This window comes from Pseudorasbora parva, chromosome 7 (genome assembly GCF_024679245.1).
Source record: "Pseudorasbora parva isolate DD20220531a chromosome 7, ASM2467924v1, whole genome shotgun sequence".
Classification (NCBI taxonomy): domain Eukaryota; kingdom Metazoa; phylum Chordata; class Actinopteri; order Cypriniformes; family Gobionidae; genus Pseudorasbora; species Pseudorasbora parva.
The window spans coordinates 16,940,508-16,956,100 of NC_090178.1; the positions used below are offsets into that span (position 1 = coordinate 16,940,508).

Here is a 15,593-nt window from a genome sequence, read left to right on the forward strand (position 1 = left end):
ACGCAAAGAGCATTAGAGGAGGGTTAATCCAGCAGCGACTTGCACTGGTGTGTCCTGTATGTATTTTTGGGAATTTGACAGCATGATGTGGAGCTGTCTGTGGTACTAAATGATTTTGGCTGTAATGATAAATCACACAGCATTGCAGTTAGGCTCATTATTTCTCTGAGTGTTTGTTTGTGTGCAGGTGAGTGAGATAACGGGTGGTATTTCCTGCTTTCACAGGGCTGGCAGGTTGACAAGCATTCAGTCACACCTGACTGGAAAGAAACCAAGCCTATTTGATGAGCTTTGGACAACCATGGCTATGCCTGAATGGTCATAGGTTATAGAATGGTCATTAAGCCAGCACAAAAAAATACTACAAAAAATATTAAATCAACATAATTTATTCAAATCAATATTACATTTGTTGCTTTAGTTTTTGTGATTTTTTCTATACAATATTTTATGCAGCATCATAATTAAAAAAAATAGTTTAGATCCATTTAAAAAGTATTTTTGTGTTGAACTGTATAGTTGCTACATATGAGCTAGATTATAATTCTCTTCAATAATTAAATTTTAAAAAATTAAATTATTTTTTTTTAAAATCTGACCCCAATAGATTCTGTGTAATAAACCGATTAATCAAGTAAAAAAAAAAAACACTGGCATTTCATAAAACAGTATAAAAGCGTAGAATTTTATCAGATTTACATCTCCCAAGTCATCAATAGTCGCTTGAATTATGAATATACAGAAATCACTCATTGCTATGGGATGTAATTCTGTAAAAGTTAAAGAATGAATTACATATTATAAATTCAGGGCCATTTGTTGGTAGAATAACACATTATATTACTTTCTCTTTCAAATTAAAAAAAGATGAAGAAACCTACATGGCAGTGGCGAGGTTACATAAGGGCCAGGGTTAGTGGATCCTAATTTAAACACCTCTGATTGGCCACTCTCTAGAGCGCAAACACAGATACGCACTGGATCTTTTGCCAAATCACCAATATGCTATTATTATGGAGAAAACTGATCCTAGACCAGCAGTTATGGGCAGCTTTCCCTCTAAAAGCAGTCAGAAGCAGCAGCAGTCAGTGGTTTGCATGAGAAAATTCCACACTAGTATCAAGTCCCTCAGCCAGGAGAAGGGTTAGTCTTGCCAAGCCTTACACACGCTCTGCCTATGATTATTTATCTATGTTTATTGTTCTTATTCTCTTCAGTTGATATTTTATTTATGAATGGATTTTGTTGTTGGCTGACAATAAATCACATTTAACTAAACTTAATTGTCAAATTCTTTTTATAATTTATATCATTTGAGAGTAGGGATTGGTCCACCCTATTTCAGGTCCGCTCACTTTTAATTTTCTGGCCTCGCCACCGCTACATGGTCAATGTAGTTGGACTTCTGGCTTCAAGTTAGCAGAACTACAACAACAAAAAAAAGACTTGTTACTAACATAGTTCTACTGGATGTAAGATGATTTGTTTATAAATAAATATCAAATTCATAATTCAAAACTTATTTTTCTGACCTTCCAGCGATTACCACATTCATTGCACAACACAAAGGTGGTCATTGGTTCATCAGCACTCCGAGTTTGCACCTGTGAAGGTCCAAAACATTACTTACAAATGAAAGAACTTTGTATACTAGGCTCATATGCACTATACATATCTCCAGCTAATAATCCAGTAGTAATAGTAAATGTTGTTTCAATGATGTACCTGGTTGTAGGTGCAGTTTTTCTTCCTGCACTTGCCACACTGAAGCAGGTCAGTTGTGGTTCCTCCGGTCTTTGCCATCTGATGTTCTCGGATGGCCTCCTGGGTCAACACGTTCCTCAACTGTTTTAGTTCATCACTAGCCATTTCCTACAACAGCAAGAAAATAGTGTTCATTTTTATACAATAGATTATGCATTGGCTTCTGATATATCCCAGCAAGCAATAGCTGTCATTTTACCATCTCGGTTACAACTATAGACCCGATATAGTCCGGCTATGAGTAACCCATTTTCTAGCCAAAATACCCTTGAATTTGGTTACATGTCGTTTTTGCCAAAATAACTTGTGAGATGTATGATATTCCATTATGAAAGCAAATTCAACAGTAATTACAAGGTGTTTGGTTTAATTTATTTGGTTATGTAAAGCTGAAAGAACTAGTAGATGCCGAAATGTCTAAATGAGGAACAAGGACTCTCTGAGAAAATAAAGGAAATTAACATCTGAACTGTCCCTCACACACCACTGGAGACGCAAGTGTCACCTCAGTATCAGCTAATCTACATCTTTCCCTGTTGACCCCTCTCCCCCAATTCCTTCCCTCTCTCATGCTGAGATCACTGAAAATACACACAAAATCTCTCTCTTATAATGTCAATCCACACGATACAGTATTATATGTGTTTGACATCATTTGAAATGTCTCAGTGCGACTGGTACAAAGATCTCATCCCCACAGAAGTTAACCAAAATCATAAAAAGATAATCAATGTTTTAAGAGTTAAGAGATATCTTGTCTTAGTTTGGTGGGTGTGGCTTTCTGCCATTTGGCCTTTACATCAATACAAGTCTTGATTAATGCAAATTCCCATTGTGAACTCGTGTTTACATTTAAAAGAGTTTGTACATTTGTTTCTGGGTATTTAAGGGAATGTTGCAAAGAGCTCAGGGCTTGACACTTTAAACCGGTCAGCCCGTAATGATGTCTCAAGATAGCCAGCATTATGTAATTTTCAGAAGTCAGGTATATATTTCATTCTTTACTTCAGAGTATTTGATGTTATATATGGATTACCTTTGAATTGATTATGTAATTGGCTTTATACATTTACCTGACTGTTAATAAATTGTTACACTTTGATTGATTCTGACTTGCTCTGGAATTATTCAGGTTGGGTATTATTTCAACAAAGGGTTAAACGGAATAATTAAATGTGTAGTTAAACTATTAAATATAATGACCAAATAACCAATTGGCATTCTAACAAAAATTCTAAATTATGATTAAATGGAATCAGATAAAGAGAAATTTGAATCAAATCCCTTTGCCTCGCTGAAAAGACAGAACGCGCAGCGACCTTCACCCGCCAATCGTTAGCCTCCATTGGGACGATTTGGGCGGCCTTACAGTTAGATGAAAATTACATTTTCACTGACATCAGAAAATTTGGCTTGTTTAGCCTAGACGTCAGGCCTGTGTTTGGACAGCTATTTTCTAGGTAGAAGATATATGTTTGACAACAGTTAATTTCAAAGGCAAATTTTTGCACAATGATAATATGCAGCGCCTGAAAATAGGCTAACTTCCGTCAGCATAACTAACCGGACAACCTGCTTTCACAGAGAGCGTGGGGACTATTTTCAGGCGCTGCATAAAATCATTGTGCCGCTGCACCCATGGTATGCCAGCAAAGTTCCCTGCTTATTATGCATAAATAAGAGTACAGTTCCTAGTCATATCGTCTAGAAAATCACAACTTTTAATTTTCCATCAGTCTTAGAACATGATGTAACTATACACATCACAACATGTACATTGGAAAATGTTGGCTTTATTTTGTCACTTATTGAGTAAAACTAGATGGAGCCGTTTCCCTCCAGTATTTGTGCTAAGCTAGGCTAGCAGTGGGTGCGTCAGACAGAGATATATGGCACGCTCGGAGATGAGAATGGTATGTATGGACCTATCTAACTCTGGGGAATACGGTGAATAAGCTAAAGTCCCAAAAAGTCGGTGTGTTCCTTTAATCAGCAATGATGCATTAACTTGATCAAAAGCATTAACTTGATCTTGATTTTAAATACTTAAACTCTTTAAACTCTTATAAAAAGTTATATTTCAAATAAATGCTGTTCTTTTGAGCTTTCTATTCATCCTAAAAAAACATATGATGGTTTCCACAAAAATATTAAGCAGCACAACTTTTTTTCAACATTGATGATAAGAAAATAAATCTTGAGCACCAAATCAGATATTAGAATGATTTCTGTGGGATCATGTGACACTAAGACTGAAGCAATGATGCTGAAAATGTATCTGTCATCATAGGAATAGATTATATTTAAAATATATTCAGATAAAAAATATATATATATTAAATTGTAATATTTTAAAATATTATAATTTTTACTGTATTTTTTGAATGCAGTTTTATTTCAGAAATCCAGAGATCTTTTGCAGAGCAACTCAATTTAACCTCTTATTTATGTTTATTATTTATAAATTTAAGAGGTCCAAAATCTACCTCAGCAGTCATGGTGGCGATGCGCCTCAACTCGATGGCTCCAGCTAAGACATTTTTACGCAGATTGGGATTTTTGGGATCCTTCAGGTTACTTATGCGGCTGCGGACTCTGTTCTTGTATTTCATATCTGTGGCTTTTATCTCCTGGTAGATATGTAGGCAGAGGAGGACAGTTAAGGAGATCTAATTTGAATTTGAAGCAATGGTTTTAAGAGGATTCTACACTAATATTTCAAAGCAATTGATATGTAAGGATATGATCCTCGATTTCCGCTGCCATGCCCTCACAGTTTGTCCCATAGTCTTTGTAGTCATCTAGGAGGAAAGAAAAGCATATTGTGAGCATCATATCCACAATAATGAACATCAAAACTATATATATATATATATATATATATATATATATATATATATATATCAGTATGTCTATGTGGGTGTCAAATGTTTGTTTAGCGTACCATCTGTACGTAGTGCGGCAGTCAGCATTTCAATGCATTTGTCCCTGATGGAATCCCCGGTTTGCAGACGAGGAGATAAAGGACCCACACTACTAAGCGACGGAGAGAGGGGGCTTGTGGGTGTTGTGGGCGTCTTTGGGGTCTCTGGTTTACTCTTGCTGTATGAGGACAACAGGAAGCAGGAGTTTTTAGTTCTCTAATGACCATGTGACAATTTGAATTTCAGTTAAACCAAAGCAGAAAAAGAGAAGTTGTTTTTTTATTTAAAATGACTTAAAGATTTTGGGCTCAACAGTATCATTGATTACTGCTGTCTGTGAAAATCATTTTCATGATTTGTTGAGTCATGATTTGAATGACTATGGGATTTTGTGTCGTATTACAACTGGGACATAAAACAGGCAAAATTTATAAGTATTTCTGAGCCTATTCAAATGATTAGAGTGAGAGTATAATACCATAATTTAGCCATATATCATGCTGGTCACAGCTAAATTAGGTAAATTATAATATACAGTAAAGTATAGTTCTTGCCTTTCACTAGATTTCCTGGCCTGAGGTGAGTTGCCAGACCTTGAGTTAGTTGAATCTCTCCTGGAGAAATAACACATGATACAGTAGGCATTCTGTGTTGAACATGAAAGTCCTGCATTTATCTTTGTAAAGGATCAGTAAGTTTGAAATTATGGATGAACTAATCAGGGGTGCGTTTCCCATAAACCCGTACAACAGCGTAACTCACTGCTTAACTACCATAGTTTGTTGCATCATTGAAGAAATCAACTAAGTAGTCACGACTGTTTCCCGAAATGTATTGTCGCAAAGCTGTCGTTCAACCACGTTGGTTAATGATGTCACACAGGTGGTGGAGTAATAACTGCTTATAAATTAGTTTGAGATTGAAATCATGCAATTTTTTGCTATGAATTATGGGCATGGCATCTGAGGACTAATTCTTATTTTTCTCAGTAATTTCGCTTTATTTCCAGATTCAATCATAGGCTTGTTCTTACGTAGGCAACTACAGCACGTCCGCACATGCGCACTCTTCAAAAAAGGTTTTAATCTCTTGACAAACTAAAAGGCATTAATGACGTGTATGTTTTTGAAATAAAAGATAAAGATTGTACTAAAAATGTCAGCTTGCTTATTTTGCTCAAGATAAGGATTTATTAAGTCCATGCCATGCAAACAAAAAACTCTGTTTCTAACCACAGCTCGAGACCTGTCGTTGCAACCACACAAGTTTGCGATGTTGCGATTACATTTGTTAGCACACCAAAACGAGCGGGTGACTAGGAGCATGAAATTATCCAGTCATGACTTCCTGTTCCACAGGAGTATAAATATGAGTAAACACAAAGGCCAAATTCCCTTAATCATTCATCACAATGAGTAAAGCCAAAGAATATAGTTCTGATGTTCAGCAAAAGATTGATGAGCTTCTCAAAATAGAAAGTGGCTGTAAGAAAATATCTAAACCATTGAAAAGGCAATAATTCCACCATCAGGGCAATAATTAAGAAGTTCCAATCAACTAAAGATGTTAGGAATCTGCCTGTATGTCTATATCGTCCTAATGCAAGGCGAGGAGGAGAGTTTGAGTGGGCAAAGACTCTTCAAGGATCACAGCTGGAGAACTACAAAGATTAGTTTAGTCTTGGGGTCAGAAAGACAGCCCAAAAAATGTATCAAATTATCCTACATCACCACATGTTGTTTAGGAGGGTTTCAGGAAAAATCCTCCTAGGTCATCCAGAAACAAACTCCAGCATATTCAGTTGTCAGACACGACTGGAACTTCAAATGGGACCAGCTTCTATGGTCAGATGAAACTACAGTATAAATAAGATTTAGCTAGAGTAAAAAGTACCCCATGCCCATGGTTAAATATACTGCTGGATCTGTGAAATTTTCCTAATTATCTATCTTGTTCAGATACATGGCATCATGGATTCTGGCCTCTGCTAGAAATCTTATAATGGGCCGAGGTTGAATCTTCCATCAGGACAATGATCAAAACAAACATCAAAATCAACACAAAAATGGGTCACCGCACCAAATGAAGCTTCTGCCATGGCCGTCCCAGCTCCTGACCTGAATCCTATAGAAAATGAGTGGGCTGAACTGAAGAGTAGAAGCACCAACATAGATCTGGGAATCTGAAGAGATTCTGTATGAAGGAATGATCTCTGATCTCTTGTCAGGTGTTCTCCAAACTCATCAGGCGTTATAGAAGAAGACTCAAAGCGGTTATCTTGGCAAAAGGACGTTGAAAAAGTATTGAATAAAAGAGTGCTAATAATTATGTCCAACGTGTTTTGGGGAAAAATTACATTTATTTCATAAAGAGATTTTTAAATGAAAGTTCAAAAAGATAAACAATGCAGATTTATTTTTAAATTAATTTTTAATCGTTGATCATATTTACCAAGGGGGCTAATAATTCTGACCTCAGCTGTATATGACCTTTTTTCAGCACCATTCAGTATGGGAACTAACTGATTATGTAGGCTATTTTAAATTGATATTCATATAGGTTTTATCACTACCTTCTGAGGCTTTGTTAGATTAGTTCACCAGTCGGTTATATTTACTTTTAAATGCACATCCATATTTTGGATAATTTACTATTTCATTGCTAGAGCAACTGCATTACTATAAAAGGTTACCTTTCTAATTTAGTTTCACTTGATTGTCGTTTCAAAAGGTGATGGCTTGACTTGGAGTCGGTAGAGTCCTTACTGCAGTAAAAGAGCAAAACACAAATGTCTTATTGTCAGTAAACATTTTATTTGGCCTGGAAATGTCACACATTTTTAAGCATGGATTTTTTTTTTCTGTATTGCATGAACAGACCTGTCTCTCCGTCCTTCCACGCTCAGCTTTCTGGGAGGGAGCGTTTTGGAATCTGCGGAGTCCTTTCTAGAAATAAAAGCAGAGTAGGACATTTGGGTGACAAATTATAGTTTTAATGAATATGAAGAAACCACAAGGCTTGCAAATCATTACTATCCTCAAACTCCCAAGACAAAACAATAATGCATGCTCTTCTGCTGCCCCCTGCCTTCATTCTGTTGCAAAACATCTATTCAAACCTCTCAATCTTGAGCTTCGTTGATGGTCTTTTGAGTGGTTTACTGTCTCGCGTGTCTTTTCTGAAAGAAAACATCATCTCAGCTCTATGGGATGGTGACAAAATGTTATCACCACAAGCCATGTAAAAACTTAAACCAAATTAAATGAAAGATATCACTCAAAAATGTCAATTTTTGTTATTCCAAACCTCACAAGTCATATGGATGACTTTTACGATACTTTAAAGATGGTTTATGAAGCATGGAATTAGTGTTAAAGATTTTTCTTTTGTGTTCCACAGAAAAAAGCAAGTCATTCATGTTTGGAACAACATGATGCCAAAATGATTATTTTTGTTAGAAATATCCCTTTACATTAATAACACAAATGGTTTAGTTAAGACGAAACACTAAGAATTGGTTAGTATTCAGTTCATCATGTTTCAGACCTATCTTTCTCATTGTGTTCAGACGTCCGTCGCTTCGGGTCTGATGTGTCTTTTCTATATTAAAACATTTGTAGTTACTCTTCAGATGGTGAATTAAGTAAAAACACAGCTTTTAATTTCAACATGCTTTTCATTTCCCCTGACCCTAACCTTTCTTTCTCTTTGTCTTTATTTGTGTCTAATGCAGGACGTTTTGTAGGCGTAGGAGGCTGAATATGGGGAGGAACAGAAGCACTGGGATCTGCTGTTTCTTTTCTAAGCAAAGAAAGTCATTGATTATTTATGAGGCAAAGCTTGTTAGAAGACAGTGTTACGCAAAAATAATGTTTAGTTACTTTTTTTCAAACAGACAACACACCCAGCCCTAACCTTTCTTTTTTCGTCTCTCGTTTCTGAGGATGTAGATGAAAAGGTAAAGGAGGAAGGGGGGCATTCGGATCAATTGCTTTCTTTGCCCTAGGCAACAAATATACAATTCAAATGTGGCATTAAAATAAGAACAAACTTGTCTTTGTGGCGATACTAGGTCATCTAGTGAACTAGAAATTATAATTTACAATTTTATATAAATTGAAAACTGAATCATTTAGATCAACCACCACTATTTTACTAAATAAAACAAACAAAAAGAAATCTAAAGCAAAACTATTATAAAATATATTGCTCTTCTCGTCACAAAAAAAAACACTATCATACGAGTGCCATGAACTTTAACAGAAAGGTGCTCAGACCGTTCTTTGGGCTCCTCTAATGATGGGCGTTTGGGAGGAGGAGGAGGAGAGGGAAGAGAAAGGATAGGAGCAGGATGAGGTAAAATTTCAGAAGGATCTCTCCTGTGAAAATAGATATTTGGTGGTGACCACCTAAGTCGGATATTTACTATAATTATTATAAATAATACAAATTATGAACACATTCTCAGAGTTAAATCCCTGACCTTTCTTTCTTCACATCTGATGAGCGCCTAGGGATAGGAATAGGAGGAGGAGGAAGTGGAGGAGGAGGGTGATGATGAAGAGGAAAAAGAAGTTCATGTGTGTCTCTCCTGCAAAAAAATAAGCCAGCCCTATTGCAATCTTGATTCAACATCAGAGCAGATATTTTCACGTCATACACCGCATGCACTTCTAGCACAATGTCTAACCGTTCTTTCTTTACATCTGTGAAGGGACGTTTAGGAGGATGAGACTGAAGAGGAAGAGACTGTGAGGAACCTGGAGTGTCTTTTCTGTACAAGAGATGTAAACATCCAAGTTCAGCATTTCAACTCCACATACGCTACCATTCAAAAGGTTTGGGTCAGTAAGATTTTTTTAAATGTTTTTGAAGTCGCTTATACTCACCAAGGCTGCATTTATTTTATCAATAATACAGTAATAACAACAATGTAATTACAATTTAAAATAACCATTTTCTATTTTCTATTAATATATTTTAAAATGTTATTTATGCCTGTGATGGCAAAGCTGAATGTTCAGAATCTTTACTCCAGTCTTCAGGGTCACATGATCCTTCAGAAATCATTTGAATATGCCGATTTAGTGCTCAAGAAACATTTCTCATTATTATTGATGTTTAAAAAAAATGGTTCTGCGTAATATTTTTATGAACACTTTTTTATTGAGGATTCTTTGATGAATAGAAAGTTCAAAAGAACAGCATGTATTTAAAACATGCTTTTTAGCTATTAATTAATTAACTATTAACAATTAATATTTTAAATGTCTTTACTGTCACTTTTGACACTTATGTGTCCTTGCTGAATATAATAAGTATTCATTTCTTATTCAGTTTTTTTAATGAACCCAAACTTTTGAAAGGTAGTGTATTTATTTTGCTGTATCAGCTATCACTGTAGATAGCATGAATTATGACTAATAGACTGCATCAGAAAAATAAAACATTTCACACTATAATGACGCGTTCTTTGCTAACACATGTCCAAACACATGTAAAAAGCTCTGACCTCTCTTTCTTTACATCTACTGCTGAGCGTCTTAGAGGATGGTGAGAAATGATCGAAGCAGGAGGGAAAAAATCAACGGGAGCATCTTTCCTAAACAAAAGTGAAAATTCATCTTACATTGCAACATTGCTTGCCCAGCATACAAGTGGGAACAGTAAAACAAAATGATGTCACTGGGCTTGTGCACCATTCAGAACTGAGAATAGATTATTTTAAGGAAATCCTTGAATTTGAATTAAGGTATAGCAAAGAGGATTTAGAATTGTAATTAAAAAACAATTACAATTTAAGAATGATAGAAATTACTATGTAGTTTTAAAAGTATAACTTCTTGGACATTCTGTTGTGCTGGATTGTTAAATTGTTCGTAATATTGTTTGACTATGTAGCTTTAGGTTTATCTGACTAACTAATGTAAAAAAAAAAATTATATATATATATATATATATATATATATGAAAGAATAGGCATAATTAGTCAAAAATTTATAAACAATTATTTTGTTGTGTGACTATGCAAATTCCACATCCTGTCCAATTCAAAAATGGAATTCAACAATCCTGTTGGACATTAATTGAAAAGCAAATTCTTAAATTATGATTTTTTGCTCAAAAATACCAACAGAAAAACTACAATGTTAAAGTTCAGGGAAAAAAGCCATTCATGCAATTGTCATGGCCTTGTTAGTTTGTGACATTTTAAAGAAAAGAACTACCTAGATATTCAGAAATGAGTTTAAAACTCTGATACTTTTAAAATAATAATATAGCTGCATGTTTTGTTATGTGATACAAGTGCTTCTTCCTAACCAGTCACATGCTTCAACCGCATGCACAAGCCCTAACCTTTCCCTCTTCACTTCCCCAGATGGAAGAGGACACTTGGGGGGTGGAGATGAATGCGTCTTTTGGGTGGGAAGGTGATCACCGTTCAATCCATCTTTCCTAAACAGAATACACATAAAAATCTAATGGTGCAGTTTGGGAGGAGTAGAGAGGATTTATACAGCAGTGGGGCTTCTCACCTCTCTAGCTCCTTTTTATTGTTAATAGATTGTTTCTCTTTTTTCTGGTCATTTTCTTGTTTCCTGTTCCTGAGCTCTGCATCTCGTTTCTCTCTTCTATGTTTTTCATCGAGTTTCTTGTTGGAGTCTAAGTCTGGTTTAATTTCCGTTGTCAACCTTCTTGGACTGACGAGATAAACAGGTTATACTTCATAACGCAAACCACTATGCTGGCTTCACCCTCTGCATAAATCAGTGTTAGTATTACATGAATAGGCCACACTCTTGTATGTTTCTAGGAAGAGGTTCCCAGAGCTTTCAATTACACTGTACAAAAACTGGAATCCTTCCATGTTTTCCCGTTATCAGCAAACATACCTGGACTCTCTCTCAGGAGAAGTCCTGTTGGGAGACCCTGATGGCTTGCTTGGATGATTGCCATTCTTCACCTCATTTGTCCTCTCAGACTTTTGGTTTTGAGCTGATTCTGACAAACACAAGGCGTATAACTTAAAACACTAAGCCAGACTATGTTATACTGCATATCTAAATAACATGAATTACATTAGGAATTAAGAACCTTTTTTAATGGGAATTTAGTGTACATTTGATCTGTATCTGATTTTCTTTAAAGCATTATCCCTACCTAAAAGCTTCTTCCAGTTTTTGATAAGAATCTTTGCCAAGTTAATGACATCCTCATCTGTGCAATGTTTTCTTATTCCATTGACAGACATGCCAATTCTTGTATCCTGGAACAAAGTAAATATTAAACGTTAGGCAAACAAAAGCAAGAGCTATCAGACAACCTATGGTGACATTAACAAGAACCGCCGAACAGCTATCTTATCTGTTTTATCAGTAATACGGGCGCACTAATATGCATTAATTCATGTTTAACTAATGCACAGATAATGTACGAGTCATGAAGAACTAAACCATTTGTTAATGATTGTTGCATCAGAAACCAGAGTTGGACAAAGTACACAGCGTCATTACTTGAGTAAAAGTACTACTGGTCAAATATTACTCCGGAACAAGTGAAAGTTGTAAAAACTGATTTTTACTTAGGTAAAAGTACGGAAGTATTTGTTTTCAAAAGTACTTAAGTATCAAAACTATATTTCCTTTTTTTATGTCAATGTATTATTTTACTATTGTTGTATAAATGCACACTATGCCATCATGGTTTAAGCTAGTCAATGATGCTCCATCCGACATACTAGCATACGACTAAAACTGATACACATTTGATACTTAACCAAAAAAAAGTTATTTTGCTGAGATTTTATAAATACACCCTTAACCAGAGGCTGATACACTGATACACATCTGATATTCTCCCAAATGCTTAATTCACTTAATCAATTTTCTTTATGTGAATACTTGCCAAAATGAACATTTTGACATCCGTGTTCTTCCATTTTGCTATAATTTATAAATCATTGTTCAAAAAATGCTGGGAAACCATTGAACTTCATGTGACCCTACAAGAGTGATTCCTGATAGGCTTTCTGCAAAAACCCACACATTGTAAAGAAGAAGAAAATCATCCACTGACTTTCAAAGCTGCTATAGAAACGACTTTTGACTTTGTGGACCAGGAGTGTAGTGGAGTATAAAGTATGATATTTGTATTTCAAATGTAGTGAAGTTAAAGTCATAATTTTCCAGAAAGAATAATACTCAAGCAAAGTACAGATACTCAAAAAGTGTCCTTAAAGGTGTCCTAGAATGATTTGAAACAATATGTTAAATTGTTCCCTGATATCTACACAGATGGTATGTGGCTTATTTAAGGGCAAAAATTGTCCAGATACAGTTTTACAGGTCCATTTACAACCCTATAAATTGTCCCTAGGATGTAATGCTTTGTTTTTGCCTTATTTGGAAGAGTCATGAATATTAATGTTGAGCTCTGCTCTGATTGGCTAATTTCAGCAGCCCACAGCAGTTCAGTTGTTCAGCGAAGCGCCTCGAGAGTCCTGACCGTCATGACAGAACACAGACCAACTGAATGACACTTTAAGCAGAACATCTCAAATGGAGATTGCTAAAATGTAGCCTACTTGTTTATTGTTTTTTTCAGATCATCCGTGCGCATAAGAGAGATATATGGTTGCAAGATTGCAAATGTTTAGGTAAAACACCAGATAGTCTATGTGTTCTTTTCACAGAAAAGCTCTGATTGGGGGATTTAAATGACTGAAATCTGGCAACCGCAAGCACGAACATTCTTCTTTCCCCCCAAAAAAACAAAACCAGTGTACTATCCGATGTTTTGGTTATACATGGTATTTGGTGTTTCCTATTATTACTGTAATAGCATCTTGCTTATTTAAACAATGCTCTCTCTATTATACCTTTGCAAGTCATTAGCTGATGTTTAATTAAAACAGACAACTGGAAGTTGAAATGTATGACTTCGACACACTGTGGTAATTAACTTGAATTTACACTATTAGTTAATACTATATGTTATTAGGGAATTAATATATGATGAAATTTAATTAATAGCAATTAACATATTACTAAATCTATAATCATATAGAATGTTTATTAGCTGCTGATGCAGTAATCATTAATAAAGGGTTTAGTTCTTCATGAGTAATACATAAACTCTGTGCATTAGTTAAGCATTATTTAATTCATATCAGTGTACCCGTATTATAAAGTATTTTATCATTCATAAGTTTTTAAAACATCATTTAACTTGCATTTTAAATCTGTACTACTCTAATATGGACATTTTGATTTGCACTGTCCACGTTGTTTGCATTGTATGTGTATATGGCTCTTTGTAATGCATTTGATTTGCAGCTATATTTCTCTAAAGGAATCAACAAAGTATGTCAATACAATTGGTCCAGCAGACATACCTGAAGGAGCTTCAGTGTCATGTTGAAATTTTTCAATTCCCTAAGAAGATCTAGGGCTCCATCCTACAAAGACAGGGAGATACAGTGTTTTCATGTATTTTACTTATTTTTGTATTGTAATATTTAATCACTGTTATTATTGCCAAATCGTAGACATTTGGTCTGTAACTCTTTCAACAATAAAAACAACAACAACAAAAAAAAACGTTTATACGAGTACATATAGCAGAAGTTTCATTTTCATTTTTGGGTGAACTCTCCCTTTAAATTCTGTGCCCATGCGCGTGAAACTATTTGAGTCGGCCAAAACACACACATACTTACCGCCTTCTCGACCTTGTGCCATTTACTACGAGGAATCCAATACATACATGCAGTTAAGTACAAAAACGTGCATACAACGTCAACAAAACTGTCTACAATGACGAATTCTGTCTTCGTTCTCGTCGCTGCCCTGAATACATCTAAAGCAAATCTGCGCAATCCTCAGCCAACACCTGTTGTTACATGCGTCTCTGTAGTCCTATTACACACACATTAACGTACTGTCTTCTCTCACTTGCAACCAAATTAAACAACGTTTGTGCAAGCCTGTATCTTACTTAAGCATCTAAAGTAAAACAGTGGAAACACACATGCAGAAAAGTTTAAGTTAGTTATGCATACGCAGCATGCGCAGAGATCGCACAAACAAACAGCTTGAAGCGTTGCGTCAAAATTAGGATCTCACCATGTTATTTCTAGACACCATCTTGTCTAGTTTTTTAGCAATCCGCAACAGGTCCTCCTCTCGCGTCATTGTGTTAGCATTAATATACTGTACGTGAAATGAGATGTGTTTATAATACGTTATGTCATATAAATCTTATTAATTCAGCGAAATGTACGAAGTTTTGTTCCCACGTATAAGTTGCTCCTGCACGGTCAGTTGAGCCCAGGGGGGCGGGGCCTTCGGGACAGTCGGAGTTGTCAATCAAATCATTTGGTTTTATGACAATTCCTAAATATAGATGTTACCAGGGGGCGATACAAACGATCTGTGATTTTACCAGGGACATACTATTGACTTTGTAACTTGGTTCTAAGTCTGTTCTTGATTATATTTTCCCCCGATTAAGGGATACAAATAATTCACACAAAAATGAAAATTCGGTCATTTTACTCACCCTCAAGTTGTCCAAACCTATGCATTTATTTCTTCTGCAGAACACAATAGAAGATATTTTGACAAAAATATATAGATAATCAAACAGTGATTGACTACCAAATAAATACTATGGAAGTCATGGGCCCGTTTGGTTACCGACATTCTTCAGCAGAAGAAAGAACTGTGGAACCAGTTGAGGGTAAACGGTCCCTTGCCGAGAGACTGTAGCTACGCTTTATTAAAGATTTCACATGTTGCAGAGCTAGTGCAGCGTTCCTGTAGTCTGTCATTTAGATGTTTTTTTTTTAGTGTTATTTAAATGTTTTAGAGTAGCTCGAACCTTCAAAAGCCTATCACTCACGTT

General features: G+C 35.6%; 1 protein-coding gene across 20 annotated transcripts; it reads right to left on the reverse strand.

Moving 5' to 3' along the window:
• Window positions 1–373: 373 nt before the first annotated feature.
• On the reverse strand, window positions 374–15,135 carry tcea3 (transcription elongation factor A (SII), 3). Of its 20 annotated transcripts, XM_067448335.1 has the most exons (23): window positions 14,813–15,053; window positions 14,083–14,145; window positions 11,850–11,955; window positions 11,582–11,690; window positions 11,225–11,389; window positions 11,046–11,144; window positions 10,201–10,290; window positions 9,379–9,462; window positions 9,172–9,279; window positions 8,966–9,067; window positions 8,604–8,690; window positions 8,385–8,489; window positions 8,235–8,288; window positions 7,807–7,866; window positions 7,568–7,633; window positions 7,381–7,452; window positions 5,243–5,302; window positions 4,709–4,866; window positions 4,504–4,565; window positions 4,251–4,400; window positions 1,726–1,872; window positions 1,533–1,604; window positions 374–1,425 (listed from the first exon to the last, which is right to left on the reverse strand). In XM_067448335.1, the coding sequence occupies exons 1-23, from the start codon at window positions 14,879–14,881 to the stop codon at window positions 1,417–1,419; spliced, it is 2,097 nt and encodes a 698-aa protein (XP_067304436.1). In that variant the 5' UTR covers window positions 14,882–15,053; the 3' UTR covers window positions 374–1,416. The 20 variants fall into 20 exon arrangements, with proteins under 20 accessions (XP_067304436.1, XP_067304439.1, XP_067304438.1 ...); XM_067448338.1 differs by lacking the exon at window positions 11,225–11,389 and having other exon boundaries at window positions 14,813–15,052; XM_067448337.1 differs by lacking the exon at window positions 8,966–9,067 and having other exon boundaries at window positions 14,813–15,052.
• Between the last annotated feature and the right edge of the window lie 458 nt (window positions 15,136–15,593).